Here is a 12,530-nt window from a genome sequence, read left to right as displayed (position 1 = left end):
CCGGATTCCTTCTGCATGACTCAATGACAAAAGCACTAAAAGAAGTAGTGAAAGACAACTGTATCGCAAGAGACAGCATAACTGCTCACCCTGCTAGTGCCACCTAGCTGCCTAGCACCAGTGCTGTCCATTGCAGATGCTGAATTACTACAGCTTTAAATTTTATTTTATAAGGGCTACAGAATTAGAGGACTTCAAGTATCAAGTCCACCCCGTCTTACTTCTCACTAAGCAGACCATGATCAGAACTCCAGAACCTTGCCTGAAATCTGTTACCACTAGAATTCAAGCTTTGCCCACTTAAACTTAACCTCGGAACTTTGTTCCCAAGAATCAATGCGAATGTCTCAGACAATTTATCCTTAATCAAAACAAGATGCATGTTATAAACAGTCAATCTAGCCTGGTTTTGCGTAGCTAATTTCTACAAGCGTATAGAAATTTCTACAAATGTGTGTGTGTATATGTATATATAAAAAATTTCTACAAATGATTCCTCCAACTACCTTATTGAAGATAGGAAAGCAACCCAAAGTAACTTGCTCTCAACTACACAAAATAAATTTAGAATACAATTTTACTTTTTATGGTTCGTTATATGTGGACTGTGCACAATTATTTTTTCCAAGTCATCAAAACACAAATTTGTTATTCAAAACCTTACTCAGAGCACATTAAGCTACTTAGTAAGTTTAAAACTAACAGTTTCAACTTCACATGCTGCTCAAAGTTTTCACAATACAGCTACTGAGAATTTCAAAATTCTGAACTGTAAAGCAACCAGCAATGCTGGAAACTTTCAGAGAATTTTACACTAAAACACATTCTTTATGCATGAGCAATTGTATACCTGGGACCTCCAAACCCAATTCCAGTACATGTAAACCCAGTTGTTCTTCCAGTTTGCCATGCAAGGTTTCTAAAGATACTGCGCACAGCAATCTAGATGAACAAAGCAATTATCAGTATAAAAATAGGTTTCTAGATACCAGTGCTTGAATTCATATTACTAGCTAAAAGGAGTCCCTTCAAGATGCTTCACCGCAAGAGGACCAGACCTTCACAAGCAATATTCAAATATTAATACACCCATATTCTTCAGTCTCAGCTATACACAATCACTTAAGATCCGACATACAACTAACACAGTTTTCTTTTTAATTCCCCCACCTTCCTTGGGGTTTTTTTTTTTTAATTATTTTAAGGCAAATGACAGTCATTGATTCTGACCAAGAAGTCAAAAAACCTTTCTTAAAACAGAAGATGCTTGAATTTTTTTTTGTATCTGCAATTAAGCTGTCAGAACAATTTGTCAGAGATTTTGGGCAACTTGGGGATATTGCTAAAGGTGACATCCCCCCACGGTGCTTAGTCTACCATCATATATTTGTCTTATGACTGAAATGGACTACATGTTACCTGCTGTACAGAAATATATTAACAAGAAAAGAGATTGTATGCATAGAACTCAATCCTTCCGCCACCTGCTACAAATTCTAACTCTAGAACATTCTACCATAAGAAAGTGGAAATTTTAAATTACTGCCAGTTGCCACTATTTTCTCAATAGAAAACTAACTAAAACCCAAAAACGCAGTACATTTTACAGTATTAAGACATATGCAGATAGATGTGATAGAAGCAATGTGGTCATTTCAAGGAAAGCAAATCCTGGCAACCATTTCCAGTATTCAAACCAATCTGGAGAAAAATATGCAGTATTTGCATAAAGAATACTCCACGAGAAACTATTTTAACTTCCTAACAAAAAGATTGCTATTCAGTACTTAAATGTTTAATTGGACCAAAGGTTTCATCATGTTTTGAAATAACTGAGAATACCATTCTAAGCACATGATAAGCAGAAATGTGTAAATAATGTTTTAGAATTAGAGTATATACAGAGTACCACTTAAACATTTGCTTTCACAAAAAAATGTATTAACCGTTCAACAGGTCTCAGAGGAAAACACGGACATTTTGATCAACAATACTAAAACAAGTAAAAACAGTATCAACAGCTAGAACCACCCATTGCTTTAGATAAAACTCTGTCTTCAGTTGTTCTTGATGTGGTTTCATACATTTCCAGACCAGACAGCCTGAAGCAGGGTGCAAGCCCTGCAAAACTATTACTAGGAGCCTTCAAAATCCACAGTTCAATGGATTTACTGAAAATAATTGTGGGATGAGGCTGTTCCGGCAATCCTCCAGTACAAACACACTGGAGAGTAACAGAACAAGCTTGTAAAAAGCAGCAAGATCAAAAGAGGTGAAAAAAGAGTAAATGCATACATAGGACACCAAGATCTACCCAACTGAGAAGCCAGACCAGAACTTGTCTCAACAGTCCCTGCCATCTAGGAACTAGTTGAAAAACCCCGTGGTAAGAAAAAAAACCACAACAACAACAAAGAAAAAAAAAAAAAACCCCACCAAAAAAAGCATACTTCTCCCTCTACTAGCTGACCCAGGAAGTAACACCATGTGACCACCCACCTGCTCTAAGTCAGAATTGTGCACCAGAGCTCAGAAGAACAGCCAGCTGGTAACCAAATGAAAATGAGTGTAGCTTCATATATACATTTTGCTTTCAACATGGGAAAGCTTTATTATAGCAGCTGTAGGAAGCTAGCAGTTGTGTTCAAATATTTGGAGACACCAGCATTAATGCAACCCATGCACCGAGTGGAGGAGTACACCTCTGGTAATTACAAGCACATACACAGAGAAGGTGACCAAGTAAATGTTGCAAAGGCAACCCTAACGTCACACGTTCCAGGTGCCAAAGTAGACTCCTCTGGTGACCTTACGGTTGCCCTGAGCACTCAGTACCAGATCCAGGGTACTCTGCGGAGGGAGGGGCGGGAGGAAAGAAACACATGACACTTTCAGTACTCCACTACAGAACAGAGTTTCACCTCTACTTGAAAGTAAAAGTCACGTTGTAACTCAGGTCAACATACTGACATGTAAACGAGTTACAATTCTGGTTCACTAAAGGAAAATCCAAGCAGTGTAGTTACCACTTGTGAAACTGCAATTATCAGTGGCACTGCAAAGTGGAAGACACGTGACTCCATTAAAAAGAAGTTTAAGACCTAAAGCTTAAGAAGTAAGAAGCAGGTGAAAAAAGAACCGTAAGTGGCCTTACAAACTAAATAGTGTAGTCTAGCTTTCCTGTACTAAACAACATGAATGCAGCATTTCACTTATCGGATCCTTTGGTGCTGAAGAATCTAAGACTACTCACATGAAAGATACATTTTGTCACATCTATAGACTCAGTCTTTGACATATTTAGGTCCTGTCTTACTCAACAAGAACTAAAGACAAGAAGTTATGGAAGAAGTCACTGCTTAATATAAAACTCAGTTATCTTAACACAGAATTCAGAACAGAGTAGCTGATAAAGTCCCTTGTTTCAGAAGATGGAACAATAAGCCATACTAAATCTACTATTTATTTTGCCTAACAGTTCCATAATTAAACCAGTGAAAAGAAAAACATTTTAGTTTAAAGATCCTTTCTTCCTACTTACCTAGCAAATTCAGCCAGTTGTTTGGGGTCTGAGAGGTCAATGCCAGGTATTCCACCAGGAGGAAGTTTCTTCCCTGTCATGTACTCTGAGTAATCTGGAGGAGAATTCTCTCCAATGATCTGCTCTTCCACCACTGTTTCATGGTCAATATCTTTTTTATCATCTGAAATACACAAAATACTGAATTCAATACATATTAAAGATCAAAAGAGCATATAAGTTATTAGGCTGCATCTCAATACAAACTCACTATTGCTGCACATTTAAGAGTAGACTGCACTTCCAGATTTCCACTCTAATTGTACAGTGCAAAAAGACATCCATATAGTTAAAAGCATGAAGAACACAGAAAGAACACAGTGTGTGAGAAAAAAAAGCAGGAGTCACATATCTACTTAAACACAAACAACTAAGGAAATAAGTAGAACAACCCTATGAATGCTGGCTGCATTTGAAAGATAACGCACTTTTCCTGAAACAATGCCTAAATATTTAATTCCCTTAACCTCTTCAAGACTAACCTCCACCATACCCACTTTGGATCTCAACAGCAGTGAATAACCAAGCAGGTCTACCAGAGGAGTGGCAGGTACTTACCCTAAGATGTTAGGACTACTGATCTTTACTTCGAACTCTTCAGACTTCCTTGACCTCCAACTGGAGTGTGTCAGAGGCACAAGAAATTTAAAAATAACTGCTAATGGGCTTTAGCACCTGCCCATGAAACTAAAGTTTTTCAACACTTGCAGACAGGTCGGAAAGAAAGCAAAACACTAAACAGTGTGTCTCCCTCCCAAGGGAGCTTCTTTCTTCCGTGGCAGAGGCCAGCTTAAGCTCTTTCCCACTCTACTATGTAAACAACAAATAGTGATCATTCAGAGCTTTGATCTGCATGCCAGTTAAGAAACTGCTATTTTATCTGCTCTGGAGCTCCTCCTATGGATTTGTGCTCAAGGACTGCAGTGAAATCAGGTGGAAGACCTGCTGTTGCTGTCTACTCACATTCAGACCTTACAATATGCCAAGACTGTACAATATTTTCTCTCTCCTCTTTATATTTTATAACTGAAACCAGAGAGACACAAAGCAGACAAGAGAATGGAAACACCCACCTATGTTCCTCACTGCGGTGCTCACACCAGCAGAAGACAGACACAGCACCTATTCTGTTTTCAACCCTCAAACACACCTAGGACAACGGACATATATATATGTATATGATTGTAACTACTCAGCTACATGTTAATGAACTTGCCACTACACTACTTCTCCTACTCTGTGTATGGGGAGCAGATTCTTCAAATCAGTTTATACACAAGAGGCTTTACAAAAATAACAGGAAGTTTTATTTTACAGGTAATGTTTAAGGAATGGAAATACTACTTCAGTCCTACCACCTTTAAAAAAAATTTTTAAAAAAAAGGTAGTAAAACATAAGGCAGAAAACAAATGAGGCAACATTTTTTTCCTTTTTTTTTTTCCTTCCCCCCGCTCCCCCTAAGCAAAAACACAGGAAATAACATTATTCATTACTCAGTAATTTAGGTTAGGAAAGAGAGGACAAGACATATGTGAATAAAATAAATATACTAAGGGGAGATTTCTATTCAATTTGTAATGCCTGCTTTTAATGTTTGCCACCGAGCTATTTCTAGAAATGTTACTGCTAGTTTGGGGTTTAATCTGATCTACCAGATCAAATAGCAGCTCATGTATATGTTCCATGGTGAAAGAGGAAAACAGACTCCAACACTGCAAAGACAGAAGTGTTAAAGAAAATCGTATCCAAAACATTAAACTGGAAATAAATTACAAAATTGACTATTTGTACAATTTTTTTATTCTAACCTAGTTTTGCACTTACCACACTACCTTTCAGCCTTTACCAGTGCTTTAAAGAAAGCAACTGAATTTACCTTAAGCAAGGATTGTATGGTAAGGTTTACGGCACCTGCAGGAATTACAAATTCAAGTCAATAAACTTTCAATTTGGCAACAATTCATTCTTCCAAACACAAGCTTGAGGAAAGATATTTAGCAGTGACTACACAGGCAGAAAAGCTTATGAAGCTCAAAGAGCACAGAAGTTCTGGAAAGCTAAAAGCGATGCCTTCTCCATTCTGTGGACTAGGAAGGAAATCACCTGCCTTCAACGTAGCCATTTCAACAGCTACCCAAAACTTACAGTTTGACTGTTTGATGACATTCATAACAGAAACAAGTTTTCATTTCCTGCCTCAGATCGGATGCATGAGTCAACAGGGAAATTTTGTATACATTCCTTAAGATCTTCTCTCCTCCCATAGTGTAAAGGCTTGCTATTCCACAACGCTTTCTTGCTATTTGAAGACCAAACTGAAAGTCAGTCTTCAGCGCCTTTACTTCCCCAAAGCCTGACAACAGAAATGAATCCCACAGCTTTTGAATTCCACAGGCTATTGGAGTAAAATGTGAAAAATTACAAACATAAGGCTTTGATACAGTAGAAAATAAGATAAAGTATTGCTTCATATATTGACAGTTATGTGAAAATAAAAAACCAATCAAATTTTCCTATACAAAAACCCTGTATCTTTACAGAAGCATACACCTGCAGTTTTAAAAACTAATTTAAACCAAAACAACAACATACAAAAATTACATCAGGCTAACGTGGTTCAAGACAGAGGACCTGGTTCACACCAAAAGCCAAATACTTTTCAAAAGCAGCAGCAGACTTCAGTAGCTCTTTAGTATCCAGACCATCCTACGACATTATCAAGTCACTGGGAAAAAAAATCCCATACAATTCTTTGGAAGACGTTTGGAAGTACTCTACCGATGTCCACTAGGCACCAATTTATCACAAGTTTATTTGTGATCAACTACCAACCCAGACTAGGCAGCTCAAAGTTTGGAGGCTAAAGTCCAAGCAAACTTTCTCTCAAGCTGACAAGCTAACCGATATTGCAAACAGGGCAAGTTGGCTGCGTGATGTTTTCTGCCTTCAATTCAACCCTGAAATTCTAGAGACACCTCCAGAGAAGTACAGTACAAATAAGGCATAGTAACTCCATGCAGTTTACGCCCATTCCAAGCTAATCTGGATGCCAACCATGCAAGCTCAATACAGAGCGAGCCATGGAATGAGTCAGGAAAAGGAAATTAACTGCTATATACTATCTGATCTGCTTTGTTTTGTCCCTTAAAACCACTTGAGAGTAGAGCAGACTGAAATACAAGGCATTCTGCTTAAGTGCGTATTTAATGCTATTCTTACAGATCTAATGCAGTTTTCTGTAAGGAACCTGGAACATGATTTTAGTCCCATCTTCTAAAATGTATTGAAGATCTGAATGCATGTCAGTTAGTTAATCACTTTGTATTCACAAAAACAGGCACTACCAGTCACAGCAATAGCTACATCCAATATTCATCTATCTCATAAAGCTGTAAAATACTAATTTGTTAGAGACACCACAGATACCCCCCCAACATCCTTCTATGCCAAACTGCATTAAGATACTTAGTCTAAATTGGTCTATGTACCGTTTAGGACATACCCAAACAAATCTTCATGTTTAATGTCCTTCCCTCTGCACTTCTCTCATGCCCTACGTATACAGGCAATATACATCTTGAACTGGATTCACTTCTGCACTTCAAAGCAAGTATGTCAAACAAACTTTTTTTACTAAGATCAGTGAAAATTCAACGTTTTTAGCCAGCCATATCTTTTGACTACCATGTAAAATATATTTCTACTGGTGAAATAACCGGAATTTTTAAGAGTACCAAGCCCAAGTACCAAATGAAGTAGGAAGAAGCCAGATTACTGGGATAAAACTAGTAATGGCAGATTCCATGTAACAGTCCAATGACAAAACACAGTAGAATCTGTTTCCCAAGACTCTGTTGATTACTTTTCACTTTTATTAGCACACTTTCTCCCATCTCTTGCAGCTCTACTGTTGCACTGAAAATCCACCCACCTCAGAACTCATTATTTCATGCATTTCTAGAATAGCAGTTAGCTCCAAGCTGACATCTCTGGAACTCCCCAGCTTTATATGACGACTCTCAACCCAGGAAGTCCTGTCAGTATTTCTGCCTCAGTTATTCTTGATTTTAACCATCATACTCTACTTCTAGATCCCAAATTCTCTCAGTCATCCTCCTCTATTACACAGCAGGGAAAAACACATTGTTATTCAATCAATTTTCCCCTGTGGAAAATAAAGAGGGCAAAAGGGAGCTCAGAAGGTACACTTGGTAGCAAAGCAATGAGACCTAATCATATAGCTTCTGCCCCAAGGTACCAAGTTAAAAGACATTCTGCTTACCAAATAAAAGGATGAATAACACTTAAGCTGAATTTTTTTTTTTTAATGATCACACGGTTAAACACATTTGTTTTTAGGAACCGCTGAAATGCAATTACATGATAAAGGATGTGTTTGGCAACTGTGCAGTACCAAGGCACTGCGGTAACAGCTTGGTTATTGCTACCACATTGCAATCTCCTCAGGCGAATTAGTTCATTGGTCATGTTTGGAAGCAAAGAACCATAATTAGCTTGTTAAATAATACAGTTATTTAGCAGACACTTCCGAATGTTAAATTCCATTTTGCACAGTATGTAATTTTTTAACCTAATCGGCTGCTAGGTTACTTTCCCTCTGACGTGCCTTGCACACAGATGGGAGAACAGGTTCTTCTTTCCCCGTGTCACCCACCTCTTATTTCACACCACTGAGACGTGAACTGACAAAAACACTGCATATATCAATAGTCATCATCTGACTTCAACATTTGAGAGACACTGAGCCGAAGCACTATGACCTTCTGAATCATAAGCATACAAGTGACATGGACCTCTCAGGGAAGGATCCAATAGCAAGTTTGAAGATTCTAGTTTGAAGGTGGGCTAAGAGGCAACGTAATGGAGACATTTTAAGTGACGAATCACATTCAAGTATTTCACTTTCAAAACTGAAAAGATATTTAAAACAGCTGCAGGAAAATATCTACCTTATCCTCTAAGGTTCACCGGCAAAAAAGTCAGGGCAGATTCAATGCTTATGGATACCAAAAGCCTACACCATTGTCTTAATCAGAATCAGATTATCATCTTAATATTTTGAAGGAGCTAGACAATCACTTTCTGCCTCCATTATGAAAAATTAATATATATAATTTAAAAAGCTCATTACCTGTCATCACAAATAATTCTGGCCATCCTTGATACAGGCCCACAACTGAATTAAATGACTTGTCTATCATTTATACTATGTAAAACAGCAGGTTATTACTTTTCTCACTCCTGTAATCTGATAAAGTCAAATGGAAACCTTTCTACTTTAAGACATAAGAAGTTTTTTTAAGGGGTTTTGAAAAACCTCTAGAAACCCAGCATGAACACCCAGAGTTTCCAAATATGGGTCCACAGCACAGGCTTCCCGGATTATCAGGAATCATTTCCAAACCATACACGTAACTTCTGCATCTTTGTCTTTCCCATCTAGGAATAGGATACTTCAGCAGTTTAACATCTGTGGGCAATGTTCAGTTTGGTCGTGCTACTTCAGCCCTAAGCTAGCAGGCCATCTATGCTAACAGTAATAGTTCAAGCCAACACCTATTTCAGGTTTGAAAACTTGACAGAGTCAAGAGTCATCACCTACAAGGAGATGTAGTTACACAGATACATTCCGCCCCCCCCCCCCCCCAATTAAGCCGCTGCTACTTGAAATTCCAGCATTTCAGCACCACCTTCCCAAATGTTCCTGCATCTAAGAATTTATTTTACAAGCACAAATTGACAAAGTTATTTCTAATGATCCTTCCTCTCCCCTGTCACTACTGTGTACCCAACCTGAAGACAGTCACTAGAGGATGATTCAAGTTGAATCTACCAAGGGCACAAATAAATTCTGCTTCATAAAAACAAATTTGCCTAGTACAAATTGGGGTGTCTCACTTGTAGACCACCATTGACTATATACACTATTTCCTAAATCCATTACAAGATATCCCAATTAAAATAATAAGGATATTAGACAGTATAGAGAAAGCACACTACAGGAACATGATTAAAGTATCCACCAAATGCACCTCCTCAACCCTTTTAGAAAATAGAACGCCTTTGTTCAGTTCCTACTTTCACATGTGAAGAAAGACAAATAATTCCATTCTGAAGATCTGGAAAGCTAATCTGAACTAGAACAAAGCATTCCTGTTTCAAACTAAACACTTTAATTAAGTAATCATGGGTCACAAGTTTGATATCACCATAGATACCAAGGTGACAAGAGAAGTTATGGTAAGGCTAAACCGTTGCCAACAACAGTACTACAACTTCTAAGTAGCCACGTAACAAGACAAGGATTGTATAGTCCCCTTTAATCACATTGCTATATATTTCACAGATTATTTCTACACATTTCAAGAGGTGCTACCAGACATGATGCACTCATTTAAGAACAAAGATTTATGACTGGATAAATTTGGTACCACCCGTGTACAAGCTAATATAGCAGCACCAGAAAACAGAACCAACTAATTAATTCACATTGTCTTCCCACACTGTGGTGACCAAAGTGCTGCTGTTCCCAATTCAAATACCCAAGAACAGCAATATAGGGCTCATTGTTTTATCTTGATGCATGGGCTTATTTACTATTTACCTTTTGATAAAGTTTTTGCTGTGCATTTAAACCAAACAGTCAATTACATCAGTGTGCAAGCAAGTCTTTAATTATGTCAAAATACAGAGGCAAAACTATGTCTTTGTTCAAAAAAAGGTATGCCTGACTCTGCAGGGAAACTTTAGTACAACAACCCTTTTGCAAGCCAATAGTTTGTTCTGGGTTTGTTTGGGGTTTTCTTCCCACAGTTTTGCCGCTTTCGGAATTTTTCTGGCAACTGCTCCCCCCCTAAAATTTCAAAAAACACGACAATGAAGCTTCAGCATTTGACCACTTCAGACCACTTCCATAACATTCAGTAAGCTGTGTAAGAGGCATAAAAGCCTACTCTTAACTGAGCTGGTTATTACCAAAGAAATCTTTCACAATGAGGGTGATGAAAAACTGGCACAGGTTGCCCAGAGAAGTGGTAGATGCCCCATCCCTGGAAACATTCCAGGTCAGGTTGGACGGGGCTCTGAGGAACCTGCTCTAGTTGAAGATGTCCCTGCTCATTGCAGGGAGGTGGGACTAAATGGCCTTTGGAGGTCCCTTCCAACCCAAACTATTCTAGGAGTCTATGATTCAAAGGCTGTTTGAAGCTGAGGGGGACATGGGGGTGGTGTCTGTGGGTGTGTGCACACATGCATACAGGGAGAGGAGGTCAAACTCTAATACTTTTCTTTCACCTATGTATTTTGTGTTTTGTTTTTTGGGGGGCTTTTTTGGCATTAGAAGTCAAGTCAGAATAAGTATTCTGCATCATGGATATAAGTGAGTTGAATGTAGCAAAGCAATCTGAACTCCAGTAAATTACAAGTGGGTATCACTCCCATTGAGCTTGCATGGTCACGCTCATAAAGAACAAAACCACTGAAATCAATAGGGCTACCCTAATGTAAAACTTGTGCACACAGGAAGAGAATCAAGCGTATTGATTATATACATGCTTCACTTCAGTCATGTAATAATCAACATGCAGGAGCTCTAAGGAAACATCCGATCAGGCACTCTGAATTTCAGAGTGCAAATGCATGCTAGAAATTGTCAGTTGATCTCAGCAAGGTCCTGTATCCTGCCAGCTTGAGTCGTACATCCACTTGCACTCAGCTATCTTAGGTAGCTTCCACAAACCAGAAGACTCTATTAGTTTCTATTACCTTTTTTTCTTTCTTGGATGGTCAATTCCAAGAAAAAAAAACCCAAAAACACAACACAGCAACTGGATTTAATTCAGGTTTCATACAATCATACAATGAAACATATAAAAACCCATGCTACTAAACAGTATTTGGGTAACCCTTAAAGTTCTTTTCTGTTCATCAAGAAGACAGGAACTTTGATCAGACTCATTAAGCTGTCAACCAACTATATACCACAAGTGTCATATACCCTGTCAAACTTGCTAAGTACTCACCTATATTTTAAAAGAGAGTAAAAATCAGAATCACCATTCTTTCCATATTTCCAGACAAGTGAATTCAGCCATCCAATACACTTTACCTTCAAACATTGCCCTTTCTAACAACTGCTGGTCATTCACAAGCATTACAGAGAGCAAACATTTTTATATTACATTGGGAGCTTAACTATATCTATCTCACTAGACTCTTTTAAAAATTCAAAAGAGCACAACAATGATGACACACAAGACCTATTACCAACCCACTATTCAAAGACCACACACCAATTTAAATATGGCATGAACTCATAAAATCTGACTGCTTTTTTTTCCCGACACTTACATAACTTTAGCACAGAACTTTGACTACAGAGCCTAGCTGCCAGCAATAAATTTTTTTTAAGAAAAAAAAAATTATAATGTGCCACAAATAACACTTTTCAGCTGACTAAAAAAGGCTCTACTCTCTCCCCCCACCCCCTATATTAAAGGAAAGGATCAGAAAATCGTGGCAGATAAAATACGAGGGCAGGGCAAGTGCATGTCAGGTTTATTCCAAGCCCCGCAGATACTTACGCACCTTCACAACATTTTATACCCTTTAAGAGACACTTCCACAAAAACCCTCCAACCAACTCCTAAAAAAAGTATGCAATCTCACACAATGCAGACTCTCTGCACCTATTTAAAGCTTTAGACCCGGCCGAGGAAAAGCTGAACGGTCTCCAAGGGTCAACCAGAAATCGCTGCTTTCCGCGGGACGGAGGCCAGCCTCCAGAGTGCGGAGCCAGCCCGCTCGGCTGCCAGACCCCGGCTCCTGACAAGGGGGTTTCTGAAGGGCCGGTTGTTTGCCGCCGCCCCCTCCGACGCCGGCGAGAGGCGCGGGCATCCCCGGCGGGGGGCGAAGAGGCGCTTCCCCCTC

At 38.8% G+C, this 12,530-nt stretch overlaps 1 protein-coding gene across 1 annotated transcript in view; it reads right to left on the bottom strand.

Moving 5' to 3' along the window:
• The window catches only part of LOC104617682 (transcriptional repressor protein YY1-like), a 20,578-nt gene extending 12,509 nt beyond the window's left edge, over positions 1-8,069 (bottom strand). Inside the window, exons 1-2 of the mRNA XM_010283062.1 lie at positions 7,996-8,069; positions 3,542-3,721 (exon numbers count right to left, since the gene is read on the bottom strand). Of these exons, the coding sequence (XP_010281364.1) occupies positions 3,542-3,721; positions 7,996-8,069 (254 nt within the window). The remainder of the gene's footprint in view (positions 1-3,541; positions 3,722-7,995) is intronic.
• Positions 8,070-12,530: the final 4,461 nt, after the last annotated feature.

This window comes from Phaethon lepturus, unplaced genomic scaffold (genome assembly GCF_000687285.1).
Source record: "Phaethon lepturus isolate BGI_N335 unplaced genomic scaffold, ASM68728v1 scaffold45222, whole genome shotgun sequence".
Lineage (NCBI taxonomy): Eukaryota > Metazoa > Chordata > Aves > Phaethontiformes > Phaethontidae > Phaethon > Phaethon lepturus.
This window is presented reverse-complemented; position numbering and strand designations above follow the sequence as displayed.